Source organism: Amblyomma mixtum, chromosome 3, assembly GCF_055824585.1.
Source record: "Amblyomma mixtum isolate Tamu chromosome 3, ASM5582458v1, whole genome shotgun sequence".
NCBI lineage: Eukaryota > Metazoa > Arthropoda > Arachnida > Ixodida > Ixodidae > Amblyomma > Amblyomma mixtum.
The window spans coordinates 85,496,462-85,519,001 of NC_143014.1; the positions used below are offsets into that span (position 1 = coordinate 85,496,462).

At 46.5% G+C, this 22,540-nt stretch overlaps 1 protein-coding gene across 1 annotated transcript in view; it reads left to right on the forward strand.

Moving 5' to 3' along the window:
- The first annotated feature begins 2,899 nt into the window (after window positions 1-2,899).
- LOC149350828 (neural cell adhesion molecule 1-like) overlaps window positions 2,900-22,540 on the forward strand; it is a 281,207-nt gene continuing 261,566 nt past the window's right edge. The window contains exon 1 of the mRNA XM_089576941.1: window positions 2,900-3,178. Within this exon, the coding sequence (XP_089433067.1) occupies window positions 3,091-3,178 (88 nt within the window). The 5' untranslated portion in view covers window positions 2,900-3,090. The remainder of the gene's footprint in view (window positions 3,179-22,540) is intronic.

The window sequence follows — 22,540 nt, forward strand, 5'->3', positions numbered from 1 at the left end:
TTTGGTCTCGTTAATGGAAACTCATTGCGCGGACAATGAACAGGCTGAAAATATACGGATAAAAATGCACAGAACACTTTGAGGCCCATGTCTTTTTTGCTGCGTTAATGTGGACAATGAGAAGAACAAAAACTCCACTACGCTAACCAGGTGATTTCTTTTCAGTATCTAAAATGTATAACACCAGCGGAACGCAGTGCAAATACCTTAGTGATAGCCTCTCTTGTTTTCGGGTTCAATGAATTGCACTGGTAGGTGCATAGTCGATGCGCCTTTCCATTTCACGTAATCCATGAATGGCTGTGTAGGAAGCTCTTTTAGCAGCCTCTGAGACGCCGAGAGAAGGATTCAGTAGCTATGAACTGATTGGGTCCAGATCATAGCTATACGTAAGGCGTTACAAATAATTGATTACTTGTAATAAATTACATCTTCTTATGAATTTTGTAATGCGTTGGTTACTCTTTGCCGAGGCTAACGTTCTCGGTAATCAAGTTATTTTTTCCAGCAATCAGTTAATCGTAATCAGTTACCTTCTATTCGTTAAACAACTTGTAGCCACTGGTTTAATTTCGAGATGCTGAAGTTGGTGGCAGACGCTAGTGCTAGCGCGGAATATTCCTTCGCAATAGACAATGCATGGTCAAGCAGCGGAAAAGCAGCGAGCGCAAGGGTGCCTGGACATGCAAGCCCGAGCGGACTCCATTTTAGCTAGCCCTGTTCTCGGCAGTTCGCAGTCCTTCACGATGCCACAACAGAATGTCAGGTTCGCTGAACTTGAGCTTTGTCTCATCAGAGCGCGAACAACAAGGAAGCGCGATGCTTTGCGTAACTACAAGCTTGTGCGTAAGGTCTTCATACGTTACAACTTCTCCCTTCCCTCTGGCGCGTACACCGAGAGTCTTCAGTGACGTTGGAAACATATCAAAGAAACCACGCCGCTGATTCTAGCCAGTGTATATTTGTCTTACGCTATAATAGTCGGGAGCAAATTAACGCAATCGTGATCGATTGCTCTTTCTGTAATTGATCGGTTACGTTTGCGGGGTTGTTCTCGACCACTGATTTCAGGTACATTTCAGATGACGTTGTAAAAATTGTAGCGCCAACAGAGACAGACAACGCACGCACGCACGCACGCACGCACGCACACACGCACGCACGCACGCACGCACGCACGCACACGCACACGCGCACACACACGCGCGCGCACACACACACACACACACACACACACACACACACACACACACACACACACACACACACACACACACACACACACACACACACACACACACACGCACGCACACACACACCCATGCGTGCGTGCGCGCACACAACGCACGCAAGCGCTACTGTATATGTGTGCCGTCTTTCTCGTGCTCTGTGTCTACGCTAAACTTTGTACTAGATCGATATGCACCAAATCGCCCAAAAAGAAGTTTTAATGCATTCTAGATGAAGTAATGCAATTGCAATCGGTTACGTCTTTTCTGTGAGTGTACAACACTGGTGCATATAGGTACCGCCAGTTAGCGTGATATGAACAGTCACAGTAAGAAATACGTCACTGCTTCATGAGACGCCATCACGCGCCTCATGGACCACTAGGAAGTTCAAACTTATTTTCTTATAGGAGCTCCATATAGGAGCTTATAGAAACTGCAAAATTATTTTTTATGATAATGACGACAAGGGTAATGTCCTTCGGAGCTTCCAAGGTTGCCTAATTTTCCTTTCAGGAATAATCACTATGTAAAGAAGCAGACCTTAATCTGAAATCGCAAAGTGGTTTTTTAACAAATTTTTGCTTTAACTTTATTCTTTTTTCGCTATCTAGGACGACTCGCTTTATGGGCAGTTCTGCTCGGAAACCAAAGTGTCCACATTAACGATGAACAACTGCATACACAATAGGAGGCTATCACAAATGTGGCAGGATATTAATAACAATGTTTGTGGACAGTAGTGACTCTGTTATGAGATAAGCTTTGCGTTATTTAAGAGGCAATTATTTAAAATGTTTTTCTGCATTCATTATCCATCGAAGCATTGATAGGAAACTTTCACAGTCTTGTTTTACGTGTCGTTTGCGAATGCATGCAAAGAAAGGAACGAAGATATATCTACTGATATTTATGAACTTCGCAACCACAAAAAAGGAAGTATGGGAATCATCTCCCCCAAATAAAGTTTTGCTTCAAGGGGAAAAAAGGAAAATCTCGGTTGCTCTCATTTTTATAATCTTGGAGCAAGAAAAAGTAAGCAAAGAAATATAACCTTAAGAGAAGATTTTTTCTGCGGCTTCTGTGCCCCTACGGTAGCACACAAAACAGTGACGGTTTATATTTTTGAAACCAGCTGTTGCTGACGTTTAAAAGTAAAAAAAAAAATAGAGCTTCATAGCTTACCTTATCTGCGCGCAAAAACAATGCAGAGCAGCGAAAAATATATATATGCGGAGCCTTTTTGGCCTTCGCCTCATTCCTCGCGATGGCTTGACTCCGCAGCACAAGCGGCCGAGAGCCGAGCCACACACGAAAGGAAGAGGAGCATGCCTGGAAGAAAACCAATTAGCTTTTTTGTTGTTATTGTTCCGCGCTGACATGGAGGCTCAGTTTTCGTCAGCAGCTCTTCCTCACCCGGCACGTATTCCAGCGGCCCGTGCATGCAGACTCAGCGTGAATAGCATTTATTGAATAAATGTTGCTCTTCGCTCGGCGGCGTCAGGTCCCCTCTCCGGCGCCACCACTTTCTTGGGAGCCAAGGGTGAGGGCAGCCGCGGTTCGGGCCCTGGTTCGGGCCCCACCCGCACCGCGGCGCGCACAGCGCGCGCCGCGCGGCCGCTGTTGGTTGCTCGACCTGTCCCGCAGGCCGCCAGTCCCAGCGACGGCAGCGAACGCTCGACATGCGCTTTGGCCCGCTGCTGCTCAGGCGCCCGCCGCAGACCGCGCGCTCTTGGGATTACGCCGCTCAGCTCTGAGCAGTCCGCTGAGCCGATTGGCGCTCTCCGGGCGCGTCTTCAAGGCGCGCCGTTTGCCTTGCGCTTGGACAGCTGCCTCTGCTCTGCGGACCACGTCGCCACTCATGCACGCCTCCTGGACGCTCGTCACGCTTCTCTCCTGGACGCTGCTCCTCGGTTGTCACGGCACGCTGCTGCGCTACCACGACGAAGGTGCGTGTCTTTGAGCGGCCAGCCTAGCTGCCGTGACATTGCCAAACCCACTGGGCGAAACCTGCGGCCCACGGCGGCGGCAGCGATACGGCGTGCCGTGGGCCGCAGATCGCGTCCACAGCTTCTGCACCCATCCCGATACTCAAGCAGTGTCATTGGAAAAACTAAAGTTTATTCCAGTCAAGCGTCTTCATTTGGCGCGCCCTACTTGTCGCTGCGTTTTTATTCTTCGAATATTCTGCATGTGTCTAAAGAAAAATGGTAATGTTGTGGTGATCTGGCAAATAACGCTGAGATTAGCCTCTTCGCTCTTTGGAAATTTTGGAAGAACAGGCCTCCTCAGGGCGATAATATTTTGCGACAAAAGCGAAACACCGGTTAATATTGTTCTTGATTTGACTTCACTGTGGTTATAATATATTTGTCCTTTGCAAGAAAATGTCCTAAACAGTCGCTCATGGAGTATCAGCAAAGCTTTCATGATTTGTTACTTGACCTAATATCGAAAGACTGCTGTTTTTGCGAAGAGAAAGATGAGGAAATACGCAGCGGATATGAAAGCACCTTTCATTTTCTTGATGCCACCGCAGGGGCTCAGTGGTTATGGTGCTCGGCTGCTGACCCGAAAGACGCGGGTTCGATTCCGGCCGCGGAGGTCGAATTTCAATGGACGCAAAATTCTAGAGGCCAGTGTACTGTGTGCTGTCAGTGAACGTTAAAAAATCCCAGGTGGTCGAAATTTCCGGAGCTCTTCACTACGGCGTCCCGCATAACCTGAGTTGCTTTGGGAGGTTCATAAACCATAAACCATTTTCTTTATGACCAGAACATGCTCTATAACTGCTTAATGCAGATATTCACGCATACTCCGCGGGCTACAACCAACACGGAAGCTGCTCGGCATACTAGTTTAGTACATCCTATGCTTGGGAAATGCCATTCTAATGTTTGACCTACAGTTTTAAAGCTAAGGCCAGGTTGTCTTATTAAACTTGGAAGTTTATGCTCATACTTAGATTTTTCTGCGCAATTACTTTGACCTAGAATTTAGCGTCTTGTGCGGCGTTCCGTAATGGCTATGATTCTAACAAACCGCATTTGGCGGAAGAAAATTACATCCTCTTCGCTGCGTTAGGCGCGCGCATCTCAGGTTATGCAAACTTCAGGACGTAGCCAAAATATATCCAGCGAATTTTTCTTCCCAATCAGTCCCGGTTGAATTTTTCTGTATTGTTTTTTGATCTGGCTACATTTTGTACGTACGTTGAAACTAGCGTAATGAAAAGCAAGAAAAGATATTGTCCCATCGGTTCCCAACTTTCATGGCTTCGTTGATTCATTTCATGAAAAGCACGTTTAATCAGCACGCTGCTTCTTTTTTTCTTGATTTTTAGCGCTTCAGCAAGTGCTAGTATAGCAAGTTCATCACAGCGTACAAAAAAAAATGCCGCACTCAAACCGAAAACGGGATTTAGATGATTCTTTTTATGCGGCTGAATAATTAAAATAACCTTTTGGAATACGTGGGGCAGACACGAGTATAGCTCTCTCATAACGCGCAAACTGGGCTATCAGTAGTATTTCTCACTGACTTGCTTTTGCTTATTTCCCGCTAAATACAGTGCAAAAAATAAGTAAATAAGCACTCACTCTCGTTTCTGAAAAAGACCGCGCAGCTCCGGAAAACTTCATTATGAAGCATCGTGAGGAAAACGTAATAATCAATTTTTTTTTCTGCTCCAGCCACTTTAATTTGTTTGTTTTGCGTAGTATCGCAACACAGATGATACATTCCCTTAAAGTGCAGAATATTTAGCTTAAATGTGAGATTTAATTGCTTTCCCTCTTCGGTATGTAATATTTGGGCAAGATATGAAAAAGGAAATCATCCGAGTAATATCAGAAGGCGGAACTCATTCCAACATTGTGCGACACTCATGGGCCTTCTTTATTGTGTTCAGATGTGATAAAATATAATTGGTTTGGCTTGGCTTGGCTTGGTTTGGTTTATGGGGTTCAACGTCCCAAAGCAACTCAGGCTATGAGGGACGCCGTAGTGAAGGGCCTCTAGAATTTCGCCTCCATCGAAATTCGGCCGCCGCGGTCGGGATCGAACCCGCGTCTTTCGGGTCAGCAGCCGAGTACCATAACCACTGAGCCACCGCGGCGGCTTTATAAAATATATTTGAAACAGCACTTTTACTTCAAGACCGATAAATAAAAGCTGCCACTGAAAATCCTTAGATCCCAAAAAGGTTATTGTGCGACACGCTGGGAGCAGGACTCAAAACATACATGTACATTTCATTAGCTCTCGGATAAATATAAATTTGAGGGTACACTGCCTTCTAAGGCAAATCCTTCAACATGTTTGTGTTGTGAGTTCAACGATGAGAAATATACATACGTCATAGTTTCTCATGTTGATCTGATGCCAGATGATTATTATAGTTATTTAGGGCATTCTCGTCTTAAAGCTACGTTACGGAAAATTAGGAAGGACAACTAGAGCAACGCTGTAGATTATTACTGAACACGTAAATTTCGACCGGCGAAAGGGAACTATCAGTGCATGCTAATTTTTATTTGCTTGCCATTCGACGTGGTTTACGGCTTACTGAGCGTGCAGTTTCATGATGATGATATACCCGACACCTCGGCAATCTTATGCTCATGCCTCTGCCACTGAGCCGCCCCGGCGGGTAGATAATATAGGGCTCGGAGATTGATCGATTAACTGCACTAATAATGAATGGTTGCTTTAATCGCGAATATTTTTTTGGCGGAGGGTCATTACCTGAAGCCAAGTGAGCTAGATGAGCTTCCGAGCGGGGTTCTCAAATTTTCAGTGCATGTGTGTGGCGATACTATCTGCGTTCAGGTAACCTTTTTTAGCTCGAATATGTCGAGTGCAGTTAATATCTTCGCCCAATGGCAGCACGATTATGAAACCTTACGATGAACATCGCAAGCCTGCGGTGTTAGCGAAGATCAGGTGCTTTTAAGAACAAGTAGGCATTCACGTCGTGCTTTCGTCACTGCATAAATAATAATAACTAGATACTAGCCCACAAACAGATTGCAGGTGCCAAATCGCAGGAGTAAGTCGCACGTTTCGTTAGACTGTTGGCTTTGTGAAGAAACGGCGTGTGAACCGCAGAGCCTTGAATTCTAATTTTTTTTTTCCTTTAAGTGGCAAAGACAGGGTTACCAATGTTATTTTGTAGTTTTATCGAAAGGAGCATTGCTAATTGCGTGATTCTTATTTTTTCTTTAGATGCTTTCAGCGCTGCGTCGTAATGAATGAAATTACTGATTAGGGCTGACGATTACTAGGTTAAAAACTTCTGATGTCGTGCGGCTGCAGAAAAATGCAGGCATTATGTTAGTATAGCATAAAATGGAAGGTAATTGAAGCGCAAAAAGAGCGTCACCGAAGAAAAGTGCGCGCGTGCGTGTATATATATATATATGCGAAATTGAGAAACGCTTCATGTAGCTAAACATTTATTGCGAGTCGACGTTTGGGACAGAGCCTGTTGTTTTTCAAGAATTGAAAGGACAGGCTCTGTCCGAAACGTCGAGTCACAATAAATGTTTGCCTAAAGAAGCGTTTCTCAATTTCTCATTTGACCTCTAGCAGCGAAGTACGTTTATCTCTTTATATATATATATATATATATATATATATATATATATATATATATATATATATATATATATATATATATATATATATAAAGAGAGAGAGAGAACCAACACGAACGCGCCCTTTGCGCCCCAAACGGCTTAAAAACTCTCGCTCCATAACTTCCGTTGCTGCGAGCGGGATCTCAGCAAATCTGCTCTTCATACTCCATTTACATTTCTTAATAAAGTTCGATGAGCGACGCTAACAGCAGAAATTCGCATCCCAGCGTCGTATTAAACATATCTGCTTCTCTTGGCAATTCAAATTACAGCGCTAGCTGATAAGCGTGCCCGTCTTCGCTCGCCAGTCTCCAGATTGTTGCTGATCAGTTTTTCTTCATCCATTTCCTGGTGATTATTTCCAAAGCAGAGAAACTCTCGCGGCATGTTAATTTTGCATCGTTAAAAACTTCTCTTCATTCCTTCCTGCGTTTCTTCATTTTTTTTTTTTTTTTGCCTGCAAAGAAAACTGATATCTTTCTACTGGAACGCCGGAGGCAAATAAAAGACTCGCGAAAGGAGGAAAGAGAATGGTTTCGGGGTGCAGTCATGCTGCGTTGCAGAAGAAAAGGAAAGAGGGAAAGAAAGAAATGACAGCACGAGGACGAAAAGAGGCAACGACCGGACATGGCCGTTAATGGGATGCTTTGTGATTTGTTCGCCTCCGACGAGGGGCAAAGGAGCAAAGCGAAGGAAAAAAAATGCTGAGCTCTTGTGTTCCAGCTAGTGATCCCTCGTGTTTAATTACAAGTGAACAATTACGACAGATTGCAGTGAATCGCTGAGAAAAGAACTTGGCGAGGAATGAAGATGGCTTTTTCTGCAGGAACGGGGAGAAATAATAAAAGCTCAGAGTCGCCTCATTCCCTTCAAGAATTCGCGCTGGCAGCTCGCGTCCTTGGCAGTATTCCTGGAGCCCGTCCTCAATCTAGGTCGTCAGTGCAGTGTCGAAGTAGCGCCGAAGCAGTAGCCATTTAAGTCGGGCATAAATTCTGACACGAACGTAGCCTACGCGAACGCCAGAGATTTTTGAGATGGTCATTGCAAAGCTTATCGAGCCCCCTTTTTTTTTTTGGTTGCGAACCCTGCGTTGAAAAGCATGATCGGCTGGTGCAGATTATTTCCTTGCTTGGCTCACTTTTATTCTTTCCCTAACAAGAGCTAAAAAGTAGAAGCGCGTGCACGCTGGAATAAAGCAAGAAATACCGAGTAGCCTTGAGCCTTTCGTTGCTCTCCTTTCTCAGATAAAAAATATTCTTTCCATTGCTTTCAATGCGTTTCGACACATACCTTAACTGCTTGCTCATTCAGTATTCAAGCGATCAATCTTTTTTGTACATCCTAAGACATGAACTTCTCAACTATAGTACTTACTTGGTAAGGTTTTTGCTCTTGCTATGTTGTAACTTTGCTGTAGCATGCAAAAAAAAAAAATAACAAGGAAACGCGACAAACTTCGAGCTTGAAAGCAACGAAAATGGGGGTGTGTCGTTTCAGCCGCGCCGCGCAAGGCGGCCTTTCTGCGTCGGAAATGCGAAACCATTAAGTTGCATAGTGCACTTTCAGGAAAACGATTTCTCCTCGCCGCCTGCGCTAAAAAGTTGAGCAGAAAAGTAAGGTACGCAGATGCGGAAGGTGGCAAAGAAAGAAGATCGTTGCGCCACCGATGAAGTTCTATTTACGTGCGAACGCTTCGCGCATCGGCAGCTTTTGTTATCCAGAGCCAGCTGTCTTCGAGGGAACAAGATACTAACTAGTGCCGGCTGGGTCGCAAGAGCCTGATCTGTTGTGCTGCAGTAATGTTTCTTGTACTTATTCACGCGGTGAGTGCCAAATGCGCGTAATGTGTCTGCTGAGGGCAAAGACCGACCTACGAGCCAGCTTGGAGGAAGAGCTGGCACTACAGGAGCGGCCAAATCGCTTCTGCTGCTTCAAAAATAAGTGGTAATAAATGAGTTCGTCGACATTTTCCTTTCGGCGTGGTTTCCCTTTGCTCATATTTACTTGCAGACGGGGAATTCATTGCAGGCTCGGGAGATGGTAGCGTGCGTTTAACCGCATTAAGTTTTCTTCAAATGAAGATAAATTTATGTTACGTAAATGCAGATCAAGCCCGTGTGTACCTTATTTGTAATACCAAAACGGCTTCTGGGGCCCCGTACCAAAACATCTGTTTCGAGGGAATCAGGTCCGATGAGAATGTAGAGCACTACGAACTATTCCGCGTTTCATCATATTTCACTTACGTTTTTTTTCGTGTGTGTGTTATACAGGGAGCAAATTTTATTATTGCGTTTTTTTTCCCCTTTAATGACAAGCATTTCATTCTGCAAGCACCTTTCACTTACTATAGGTCAGTATATAAGAAGCACTTATTATTTACTTTCAAGAGTTGAGTATTTTTACGAGCGTAAGTGTTAGGGGCTTTGAACTATTACAGCGGGACTTGTGCAAAAGCTCTCGACGACAATACACGAAGGAAGTAAGCAGTAATGCAGAAAGATGGCGAGTTGGTGGTTCATCATTCAATATCAGCATCAGCGTGAAGGACGAAGACATAGAAGAAGCAAGCAAGAAAACCGCATGTCAGTGGTCATCCTGTCTACTTCTACTATGCATTCGCCCTTGACGCTGGTTCTGAGTTTCAAAGGTTTGATTTGATTTGATTAGGTTCAACGTGTCAAAACCACTCAGGCTATGAGGGACGCCGTAGTGGAGGGCTACGGATTAATTTCGACCACCTGGGCTTCTTTAAGGAGCACTGAGATAGCATAATACACGTGTCTTATTTCGCCTCTACGGAAAAGCGACCGCCGCGGCCGGGATCGAACCCGCGTCTTTGGGGTCAGTAGCCGAGCGCCATAACCAGTGAGACACTGCGACATGTGCTAAGTTTCAAAAAAGTAAACAGGTGCCGCTTCAGGCACCTCTTATGTGACGGCATGTTTCTGACACCGAAGAGTGCATCATTTCATTTGACTTCTCGTAAACAACGCTGCTGTCTGCGCTATGTTGCGCCGTGAGCAAAACGACCAGCAGTAGATATTATGGCTTGCAGCGTCAGAGGCCTGGCTTTTTCATTTCCGCGAAGCATGTCGCACGACCGAAGCAATTATTCCTACACTTCCCGGTGAACGAGTGATGCGCCGAATACCGGCCAAAAAGTGCGAAATAGATTTCTCCAACGAACTGACGCGCGTAGGCAAGCGATTCGCGATTATTACGTATGTGTGTGTGTGGGGGGGGGGGGGGTTGAAAGCGGGCGGACAGCTGAGGAGGTGGTTAGGAGCCGGCTGTTTTGTTGGCCTTTGAGCGATGAGAGAGAAGGGCCGCCGCAGGATGCCTGAATGCCAAGTGGGTCGCAAGCGTTGGCCAACGCTCCGCGGCCGTTATTCGCTGGCGACCGCAGATTTCGCCGGCGCCTGCAATCAGTGGCCGACCCATCGTTGGGGACGTATAGGGTCGCCTGAGTGCCCAGAGCCCAGATGGGCGTCCTGCGAGGAATTGACCAGTGAAATTCGTGCGCCTATCGGCCCGGGAGGAGAGGGGGGCGCACATCTTCTTGGGTGCCCCCCTCCCCTGCGCGCGGTGCCGTGGCGTGTCGGCCCTTGCAAGGCGGCCGCTCCCAAAGCCGGTCGTTTGCCGGGTAATTAGGTGAGAATTCCGGCGCTCTGGGCGGGCCAGTGCGCGCGTCCGTTGGGCGGCTTCGGCAGCGGGCCGAGCAGGCCTCCGCCCCGGCGGCTCGCGAGTTGCACCCGGCCGCCCGGCTTCATTATTCACCGCGCGGCCGACCGATTTTGAGCGCCTGTGGCTGCGCGAGGGCCTCCCTCCCCGCAGTTCGCGTCGCCTTCCCCGTGCGTGCGAGGCGCATATTTGGCGGAACCCACGATGCCCGCTGCCGCCGCCGGCGTCGCTTGTTAAGCGTCACTCGCCTGAGATTGGAACCGCATCCTTGACCCGGGGGAGGGCGGCCGACCAACAGCCTCGGCCGTGATTTGGCGGGAAGCGCTCGCCAGAGGCACCGCGGTAAATAAAAGAAGAGCGCTGGGATGGGGTCCTCGCGATGGCGCAGCGACACCCCCGCGCGTCCCCGAGCCAAGAGGCGGCTTCTATTCTCCTCAAGCCCCTCATGGTGGGCTCGCTGGAAGTGGACTGATATTGAACTGCGGCTGCAGTATACTGAGAGGGTATACCTGGATTCGTAACAAGAAGCGTGCTCGGAAACAAATTTATTGCAGCCTTGTCTCGCTGCCTAGTCGGCCGGTATAGACGCCAGCGGGTGGAAGAAGCCGACACCCCATGAGAAATTTCAGGCAACTGGCTCACTTTACGGCGCCGAAATATTTTTTGTTTCATCTCTCACATCCGCATCTCGCAAACTTGGGCTGCCGACTGTACATTCATGTTGGATATGAAACTTCGTGAAGCAAGATGAAAAAAACAACGCATAAGTGAAGAGAGATTGCCAATGCAATTAAATTGACACTTATTTGAAGAGCTAGATTTTGTTTCGGGGTACTCTTTAGTTTTTAGTACAGTGATCACAAGATACGCAGGTCATGTCCAATGTACGTGCGGCGGAGCTTTCGATCTCGAAAAGGTTTGTCTCCCGCACCACTCCAAAGTAAGGGAAGGTTTTTTTCTTGTGTCATATCTGGGATAACACAAAAGTGCAGTATACGTCCATTATGCAAACCCACGAGCCACGCTGCCCGCCCCAGAAGCGAACAGCGTGACCTGCGTGTTTCTGACAAATGCTGCACATATACAATTCACAGGACAGGGCCATTCATTTTAAGAAAAAAAAGAACAGCCATGACACTGCGAAACACAAAATGAAGAAAACTTACCGAACCTGCAACGAGGTTACAACAATATCACCCATTCCTACTTCGGTAATCAAATCGTGTTTCTTCAGTTTGTGCATGATGTAGATAGTTTGCTTCAGTCGGTACTGATTTTAGAGAACGATTAGTTAAAATATCTTGCTAAATGGCAGTGTGGTATGCTCACCTTATGGTGATGATCGCGGCTAGAGGAGACCAAGACTCCTTAGCGGCTCCAGAGAAAGGAGGTGGGATTTTGGCAAAATGTTTTTTGCAGCAAACCTAAACTGCGGGTTTTTAGAGCGAAAGCACTAGCAGCCTCCTACCACGTAAAACCAAAAGGTGGACGTGAAGCCTCTGAGAGAGTCTCGAAAGGAAAAGAAAGGAAAGGAAAGGAGAGGACAGGAAAGAAAAGGAAAGGAAAGGACAGGAAAGGAAAAGGAGAGGAGAGGACAGGAAAGAAAAGGACAGGACAGGTCAGGAAAGGAAAGGACAGGACAGGACAGGACAGGAAAGTACAGGAAAGGACAGGAAAGGACAGGAAAAGAGAGGAGAGGAGAGGAGAGGACAGGACAGAAAAGGACAGGAAAGGACAGGACAGGACAGGAAAGGAAAGGAAAGGAAAGGAGAGGACAGGAAAGAAAAGGAAAGGACAGGACAGGAAAGGACAGGAAAGGACAGGAAAGGACAGGACAGGAAAGGAAAGGAAAGGAGAGTAAAGGAAAGGAGAGGACAGGAAAGGAGAGGAGAGGAGAGGAGAGGAAAGGAGAGGAGAGGACAGGAAAGGAGAGGAGAGGACAGGAAAGAAAAGGAAAGGACAGGAAAGGACAGGAAAGGACAGGAAAGGAAAGGAAAGGACAGGAAAGGACAGGAAAGGACAGGAAAGGACAGGACAGGAAAGGAAAGGACAGGAAAGGACAGGAAAGGTGCTTAACTGTCTCCCTGGGTTACTGGACATCTCACTCGCGCTTTGATCTGCGTGGTGGTAGTGACAGAGAGATGTGCGCTGCATGCGTTGTCGCTGACACAGTTGCGGCAGAAACTCGGCACTGGAGAAATAGGCTTCTGACGTTCATTGGGTTCATTAGCGTTGGCGTTGACAACGTTGTAGACTCCGTTGCAACAATTTTGAGGAAAGGAAAGGCGCATAACTGGCTCCCTGGGTACGTGGACACCTCAATCGCGCTTTGGTACGTGGCGGTAGTGACCACCTGCAAAAAGCCGTGCTTTCGCACAGTAATTCGTGCTTAGAAATTGTAAACCGCCAGCCACTCTTATCTTTGGATTTTAGGTAACAACAACTTGAGAGGTGTCTTCGTTGCTCCGGCTGTTCTATAACAGTTCAATGAATTAAATTAGGTTCTGCCTTCTTGCGCAAATCCGAATTTAGCAATTGGTTGATTACGAATAGGCCGCGCACTAATAACATTCAGATCAGCTACAAGAAATGAAATATATCAATTGTTATTTATTTAAGAAATATTACGTAGTTGTCTCGCAAAAACAAGCTACTACAGATCCATTCCAGCGGCCCCATTCAATGTTTCTTTTTTTTTTGTAGAAGCCGCATGCAGTTTATTTTCCACATTCTGTACAAAGAAGCTACGAGGCGGCCATATTTTTTTCAACAATGTAGCATTGTTACACTGTCTCCATGTAGCGACAGCTGCCCTAAAAGGTATACAAAAGTTTGCCGCTTCAGTTTATTGGTCACTTGAGGAATTAGTTCTGATTCGCGCATTAATAAAACTTGCAAGATCATCAAGACAGCAACAGCAGCAGAAACAAAAATTACACGGGGTACTTAAGGCTACTTACGCGCTTGCAATGCGAAAGCATTGGTTTTAAATTTTATTTTTTTTATTTTTTTTACATATTTAAAATTTTTTCTCTTCCTTTCTAATGACACTCCTACTCATTAGCATACAGTTGTAGGGCAACGCAAATACTGGGTTCCCCTTTGTTCACCAAGAAGCAACGCGGTTTTGTGGCCTATGGGCTGCGTGCTCGCCTCGCAGTATGAAAGCCCAGCTTTCAGTTCCCTGCACCTTCAGAAGAAATCTTCTTTGGGACCACGGTGACGTCATCTGGGATTTTTAGGACCACTGCTGCTGGTCAACGCCGACGCTGGGTTTCGTCGCCGATGAGCCATGGATTGCTTTCGCAATAAAAATTACAATCTATCATCCGCGTAAGGTCCGCCATGAAATATATTTCTTTACGCTTAGTCCTGCTGATCTGGCATACCTATCAGGTGTTTTAGAAGATACCTGCCTTCACCACGAGCCCATATTACCGCTCCAGAGCAAAGCATGACCAGCACTTTCTAAAATGAAGTGTAAAGCAGGAGACTCCTGATGCATCGCGAGTGAAAGTCTAGCTAGCTGGTTCCAGTCATCAAGCTTGGCAGGTCTGCACTCCGCATCACGTCATACAGTCCGAACGCTCGAGCTAGTTGCGTCCTGAAGGTCACAGATAACGAAAATTGAGAAATAGCTAGAAAGTTGCGCAACGTTTTCTGATGTTATGTTCGGGCTCTCGAAATGGTCACTCCTGCTACAGCAGATAAGCATCAATGCAAACAATTATGTGAATAAAAAAAATTTACGCCCGGTTGGAAAAACAAAGTATATGGTCCGCAAAGAACTTTGCTGCACCATTTACTTCCATCAAGCACAAAATTGCCTCGGTTGACTTCAACACGGGTAGACGTCAGAGACAGATATCAGAGTGTCGTTCATTAAGCTATCGAGAAAGTTTCGGCAGCTGCAGGAAATCTTTAACCGTTTTCTTGCAGGATGAACATTTATTTTATCTGATAAGCTTTCCTTCGTCTTGGTCGAGGATAGACCAGTCTCTTACCACACTTCACATGGCGCCCTGCGGGGTGGTAGGTCGATCCCTACGCCGTTCAACATCGCTCTCGTTGCTCATGTCGACTCACGGCCGAACTTGGCCTAGATTTCAATATAACCAGGTAACAAGCGCATGAGGTCATCAGCTGCGACACGCCAGCAAGCTCATATAATTCAAAAGGCGGCGCTTGTCATTACATATACTACCTACGCAGACAAAAGCCAGGCGCAGAGAGGTGGACTGCTACAGAGAAATGTTCCCCGATTGTGTTGACATGCAAGATAATGTCATCTAACACCAAAATAAGAACTTCTATCTCTATTTGAGCGGTCACGCAACTTCTGGTACAGAGAAACGTAGTCACAGCTGTCAGGGATTGAGTTGAGCGATGAGATTAAAAAAACGTGCTTGGATATTGTTAATGGGGCTAGTGCAGGAGATGGCTAATTACCGACAAGTGAAAGAGTCCTCTGTTCCACGGAAAACTTAACCTGCCCAGTGATGGTGATCACGAATCCTTTTCCAGGAGGCACAATTTTTTTGGCACTCATAGATCCATTAGGGCTGTGCTAGAGAGGGAAGTAAACATTTCTCGCATATTTTGGAGAAGTTTGTTGGTCATAAGCTTGGCAGGTTGCTCAATATGATAACCACGAAGTCTGAAGTGATACGCCCGCGCCCAAATCGCGCACGCACGAGTATTAACACGGCATAATTGATCTAGCCTTCTCTCTGAGAAACACCAAAAGCTCAGTCATTACACGTAAGGCAAAGGCGGCGCTCCCTTAAGCTCCCTCTTAAAAATATTGGCGTGATTAATGCAGAAGTCACTAACTAGCACTCCTCATGTCTCATGCTTGAAAGTGAGACTGGCCACACTTATCCATACCGTGTCATTTTTCGAAGAGCAAAGTGGGAGAGAGGGAGGGGAGGAAAGGGTGCGACCTAGCCTAGTACAGTCTGCTGGGAACGTTTGAAGCATAGATATCCGTGAACTTCCCAGTGTCCAAGCGCAAAACATCCGGGCTGGTCTTGACGTGGCGACCTTGCTGCACCAACGATTGCACCACTCTGGAAGTTGTGGTGGTGTGAAGTGTTTTCTTTTCTTTTTTTTTTTTGGGGGGGGGGGGGGGGGCGGGGGGAGTAAAAAGGCAAAAAGTCTGACAGTTTTTCTTTTCTAGTGTCACAGTATTTTTTGGCAGCACACAAAAAATCAAGCGCTCTGTGAAGCTCACAACAGTCCCCTATAGACGCCCGTGCTACAAACATTCTTTTTGCCGAAGCATTCCAGAAATGCGCAATTCCTGCAAAATTGAGTCCTTGATTTATTGTTCTCTAGCAGCAATATCTTTTCTTTCCCCGAAACTGCGATGAATGCCAAAGAACCCTCTTAGGTGGCAGTGACCTGGAGCGCTACAATACGGAACCGTCTTATAACACTTGTCTCATTAGAGCGTGAAGACCCATTAAATCATCAAAATCTTCAGTACTAAATGCACCGTACAATAAATATCTGGGTGCGCGTGACGTTCCCACGACTACTTTATTAACAACGATAGCGTAGCTGAGGCCAGCTGGTGATACATCCTTCTATCGTTTTTAAACCGACCACGTGTCAGCCCAAGGTGTCTAACGGCCGCTCAGAATATCGCCCAGACGGGCGCAGAAGAGCCGTGGGCTTAAGCGACCGCGCCTTAATCTTGCTGCTTTTTGAAAGCCCCTCTGTCGAGTCTCCTGCGACGAGGTTCGCATTTTGCAGATGCCCGCAGCGCCCTGCGCGCTATCGGTCGAAAATGAGCTGTTCTAGCGTTCCACTTTTAGAAGCCAGACGGCAGAGAGGACGTAATTGCCGTCAAACGCACCGAGCGCACGGGTGCTTGCGTCACTTTTCGCATGAATGCCTAAAACGGTCGGCTGGGAGGGATTAACGGCAATCGGCCCTTAACAAGTGCGCCCAGAAGCCACCTCCTAAGCAGGCGCATGAAGCTTTCCTGCAAGAACCTGAGAAGAAGGCTTCTTTTCCGATCTGGCTGCTGTTAGCGAAGCATCAACCCCATCTTTGCTACGCGCCTCCGCCCCCGTGGTCAACGACTCGGAGCTGAGTTTCGCGCCGGCTCCGCGGTTTGTGAGCCAAGCTTAATTAAACGCATCGGTGCGAGTTGCTGCTATATTATGTATCTGTCGCTTTTTTTTTCTTTTTCTATGCTTCATTGAACGCCAGGCTGTCTGAAATTGCTTCCGAGTCTGCTATCCCACAATGGCGTGCTTTCAGCGCAAACTGTACACAAAGAAAACGAGAAGAGGCTGCGTTGGCTGCGGCACATCATTGTCGACGGCGGAGATGGACAGTCTGAGCAAAAAGAGAAGTGGAAAGACCGGTACTCCACACAAAAATGAAAGAAAAAGGAAATGCCGCTTGAATAAAACGGTGACTTTATTTTAGGATTATACGATGATGTCAATGGCCAATGTGCGCGTCGTTTGCAGATTAGAAAGTAAAACTTTTGAATTGTGCAATAGTCAGAGCTCGAGCGCAGATTTAGAGCTAGCGGCTTCGAGTAAACCTCTTCCGACTGAAGAAATTCGTGAACATTACAGCAGTTACCGAACTCTGGCGCTAGTGCGCCGAATAGTGGGTATAATGATATTAAGTTTGAAAGAAGGATTGTATACTTTGTCAGTTTTTAACTTCTAGTTATTTTTATTGATGTGTTTTAGTCAGAATTAGCTTACGGTATAATGTTCAATATATGAAATATCAATGGAAGCTGCAAAATTTTTCGACATTCGCTCATTCAGAGCTTAGTAGCTGACATCATTTACTGACCTTAGGAAGTATATATTTTAGTGTGGATGGCTGTCACTGTTCAAAACTAGAGCCAGTTTTGCAAATTTTCGTGAATTAACAGGCTTTAGAAAGAAAAGGATAAAACATCCGTCGTTGAACACGCCCGTCAGACGTGTTCATTTCGCTAAAAGGCGCGACTTGTAGCCCTGTGAGGCACGGAGCACAGACGGATTTTTAATCACCTGATCTGTCTGTATCCACGCGTACACACAACTAATGAGTGTGGATAGCTGCTGCTTCTTTCAATGATAATAACATTATTAACTACGAATTCCAAATGTGGGCTATGCAAGGAAGTGAGTGAGACCATTGAGAATATGCTCACCTGCAGCGAGAAAATAGCACAAATAATTACAAAGGCACAAAGCAGTGCCCAAGATAATCCGCTGAAACCTGTTCAAGAATTCGAATCTGGTGGGACCGCATGCCTGAAAAAGTGCTAGAAAACGAGTGCATTGAAGTACTTTGAGGCTTCCGGATTTAAACGGACAAGGTGTTGGAGAGCCCTACAAACTCGACTTGACCGTCGTGGAGAAAAAGGTGGCGTGAACTGTTGGCATCGCCTTACGTAATTATGGTGGGATTCCAGAGCCAACTGGAATGAATCATGAAGTACGAGGTTCCGAATATGAAAGCAGAGAGACGCTGACACAAGGCAGCAGTTGTAGTGTCAGTGGCATTCAGCACACTGGGAGCCACCCCCAGGGACCTGGGGCAATAACTGAAGCAACTCTGCGGCGACAGAATAACGATATGCTAACTTCAAAAAGCCACGCTGCTTGGATCAGTGTATACAATTCGCCCGTGTGAAAAGATATCTTTCGTTCTTGGGAACAACCTGTAAAGAATATTGGCATCAAAAAACCCTTCACGAGATCTGGTTGTCGTTTACATAGCGTTAAATAATACTACCAAACAATGTATCTCAGATCCCAACGAGACTTTCACAGATCTTCTGCGCACACTCGATTCAGAAAAAAGAAGCGAACATACAAGACAGACCTGACTCGGCGCTGTCCAGCGCTCAGCCCAGGATAAAGTTCGTGCGCTTTCCTGGAGACTTTCTACCTCCGTGGTCTGTGTCTAATATTTATTTATTTAACAATACTGTCAACCCTCGTGTGAGGGTCCTTACAGAGAGGGTATAAAAATTTCATAGAAAAACAGCACTATTCACAAGCATTGAATACATCAGCATGACACGGTACATCATTCAGTCAAGCATCAAATGGCACTTTCAAGCAGGTGGTTATCCAAAGATCGTTCGAATGCATGCACATCACTCTGTTCCACAACACTCATTGGCAAATCATTCCACATTTCAACTGCATGAGGGAAGAAGGAATGTTTGAAAGTTTCACTACGGGCGTTGTAAGGCTGAATTATCCGACCATGATTTGTTCTAGAACTGCGTTTGCCTGGTGCTTGTATGTATGTTTCCTTCTGAATATTTATCTGTCCTTGGAGCATCTGGAACAATAACTTCAGCCGATTTTTTTGTCGTCGTGTTTCTAATAAATCCAGGTTACAGGAAGAGAGCATATCCGCAACTGAGTCTGTCCTTCGATATCGGCAGCAAATAAAGCGTACTGCGTACCTCTGAACTCTTTCTAATTGTTTCTTTAAATAATTCTGTTTAGGACTCCATACTACTGACGCATACTCAAGGACTGGCCTCACAAAAGCTTTATATGCAATTAGTCTTACATCCCGTGTAGCATGCTCCAATTTTTTTCTCAGAAAATATAACTTCTGGTATGCTTTAGAACAAACCTCTTCTATATGTGTGCCCCAATTTAAGTTTTGTGTTATTGTCATTCCTAGGTACTTAAACTGAGTTACATTTACCAAACATTTGTCACCAATGACATATGGGAACAATATGCGCTGCAGATCCCCAAAACAAACATATGCTAGGTCGCCTGGTTATCCAGGTTGTTGCACAAAGCTATAAGTGAGCTATGATGCACGCCCTGTAGTCGAGGGCCCTGGATTCTTGTTGACCACCCTAGGATTATCTTCCATGCGCCGAACTCCGAGCACAACCGTTCAACATTGCACCTTCGGTCCAAATGGGGTCGCTGCGGCCGAGTTCGAACCCTCGTACTCGTGCTGAGCAGCAAACAGCCATATCCGGTCTTTAACCATGGTGACATTTGTCACAGTGACGCATCGCAGCCGGTCTCCTTATAAATTCGTGAACAAGAAAGCTATGTCGCGAGAAATCAAGCCTCTCGTCTTGTAAGTGATATTTTACGAAGTATGCACTCTTGAAGATTGATCACCTTTGCCGGCAATAAAAAAAAAAGCGAGCAGGGGCTCGTGAGGAACGCTCAAGTGGGCGAAGCATATCGGCTCACGCTGAACAGAAGCGGAAGTCATGGAAGGAAGTGCTTAACGGAAGTCGTCTACTACGTACAATGCTACTGCTCTTTTGTTTTTTTTTTTTGTTTTCTTGCAAGGTAAAGTGAAGCGCACGCAGTACGAACGCAAGGGAAACGCGGGTAGCGTTCATAAGGGCATTGGTTCCAGCAACGCGCCACACATAAGAAGGCCACGCTACGTCTCATGCCATGAAACGTTCACTACGCCAGCCTTTCACTTCTCTGCCGTGAGCTTCTCTTCGTCGGTCAGCTTAATTCGGGGCATAACAGAATGCTCGTTGCTTGCCGCAGGAGGTCGCCAGACTTCTTTTTGGGTTCTTTCTTCTTTTTCTCCTTCCCACTTCCGGGGGCACGCATTCGCTGAAAGCAGGGGAATGGCCGAACATTTTCCCTTTACGGCGAACTCCATATTCCTCTGATAAGCATGGCATGAACCGCGGCACTGTTATAGAGCTGTCTCAAGGACATGCGTTGTATACTTTTTTTTTTAAACACGTATTTATTAAAACGCAAGTTGCAGCTGCTTTCCGAAACCGAATTCCTGCTACAACGGCCAGAATAACTGACGGCTTTTTTTTATTTTAAATTTGTGACAATTAATTTCTTTCCGTGTTACAAAGGAAGTTTGTGTGGCACTATATTCATTGAAAGGACACTCATACTTCGTTTCATTAGTCTATAGTCAGTGCATTCTCCGCAGTACCGGTGCCCCACCTTGTGTTTTGCTTCGTTAGGCGAAACTCTGATCAAGAGTGCAGCTATAAAAAAAAAAGAAACGGATAGTATTCATCGATATGATTCGCGTGAAAGACATCTCTGCATATTTTATTTAAGGTTAGAGCATTAAAATTCAGCGCAGCAGCAAGTTTATTTGTCCAACTTTTTTTTTTTTTTGCAAGTGGCATACGGTGCCTCTAAATTCAGGCGCCAGGGTTTGGCTGCTTACCCAAGGTATTTTACTAATTTATGCGTGTTTCAAAAAAGCTTCTTTCGCAATGTAGATGTATAGCACGTACTTATTTGTGCATGTGTGAGGAGGTTAGGCATGCTAGATTGTTGGTTATATCTTTACTCCAAGCATGAACGAAAACTTTAGGGGGAGGGCAAAAGGCATATATCCTGATGCAGTCGGTCCCCCTTAGTGCACTTCATTCAGCAACTCAACGATATGCATCCTTTTTCGAGCACTGAAAGCTCAATTTATGCCAGTGCTGGCCACAGTTAAAACCGCCTACCAAAGAGTTCTTGTTTGGACAGACAAGCCGAGGAATATATTTCTTGCGCTACTCTTCCCACGTAGTCATCTGCTACAATATAAAGCCGCCTTAGCCAGGGTGAACTGCTTAATATTTTATATTAATATTCTTGGTCTATGCCGTTTTACGGAACGCTGCTGTTGCCGTGCCGTTTCAGAGTTCCGTCTCTAGCTAAAGATGCGGCAGGATGCGACCTTTCGTTGTCAGCTCACATCAAGGACACTAACTAGTCGTATCCGAGATCGATGGCGTGGACCGTATGTCCGGGAATGAGCGCTGTTTGCCCAGCCTTCGACGCGGGGCCGTGGACGCGGGCAGCGTGCTCCCCAGAGCACCAAGAAAGCGGAAGCTCGGAGCAGCGCGCCCCAAAGTCGAGGGCTTCCGCGAGTGTTTCTTGAGCCGTACTTCAGGGTGTCCCGTCCATCCATGTTTAATGCCGAACCCTTCTCCTCTTCGCCGGTTGAGAGAAATCAGATACTGGGCACTTTGGAGACAGGCACAGCCCTGCCGGCGCTGCAAGTTTGTTGGCACTCGAAAGTCGGAGGGGGCCTGTGTGCTCATGCCGAGAGCCGAGTCCAGTGGAACTTGGGAAACTGTGCGCACTGCGTTCGATTTATCGGCACCCCAGAACTGGCTAGGTTTCCCTGCGCGCAGGCGCACTTCCTTATCCTCCGGTCGCCCTCATTCTTTTGCTTTTTAGCGCCTTCCTCGGTGCTCCTGTCAATAGTCCTGCCTAGTAGCTTCAACGACAGCTTCTGTGCGGGTTCCGCCCACTTTCCCCCAAGCTCGCGTGGGCAGCCCGGGTTCAGATAAAGTTATAGAAGATGCAGTAAGCAGAGGATGCTTCACGACTGACCATGAGTGCTTCTTAAGGCGGTTATATCCGTTTTTCGTTTTGTTTTGTTTTGATATTGCTCAGTTTTTCAACAAGATGTCCTGCATTTGTAGTCGTTTTGATCTTCTGCTGCACCATCGGTTCAAAGCCCAAGGCTCAGCAGGCTTCCCCCGATGGCACGTTTGCGTGTCTGCCTCTGCGCGTGGAATGTTTTGATAGATCTCTGAGCGGCCTGACGTCGAGTTTTCGCTGTGAAAGAGGACTATCCAGTCATAAACAAGCAAGCTTGCTTACGTTTCATATCGGGGTGTTCACCGACGCCCTTTGATGTGTGTCACACGCATTTTCAGCGTGAATCGAGGTCAGTTTTTTTCTGTTTAGAATACTGTCGACAGTAGAGTGTTTTGTTGACTCGAAGCCCCACCTCAGTCGCTTACAGAAGCTAGCAGTGGGCTCCTTTTTGCATCCTTTGGTTTCGCATGCGGGTGTCATTTCTTCTCTCAATTGCCCTATTGGGAACAAGAAGCCGCCACATGTACAGAAACCGCTTCCGCGTGAAGGCCGATCGATTCGGCGTGAGCAAGTGTAGTCGCGGCGCCGGCAACGCTGGAATCGCTTTCGTTTTTCCACGCGCGCGCTTTTTAGCGCTCGTTTTTCAGGAGTTCAG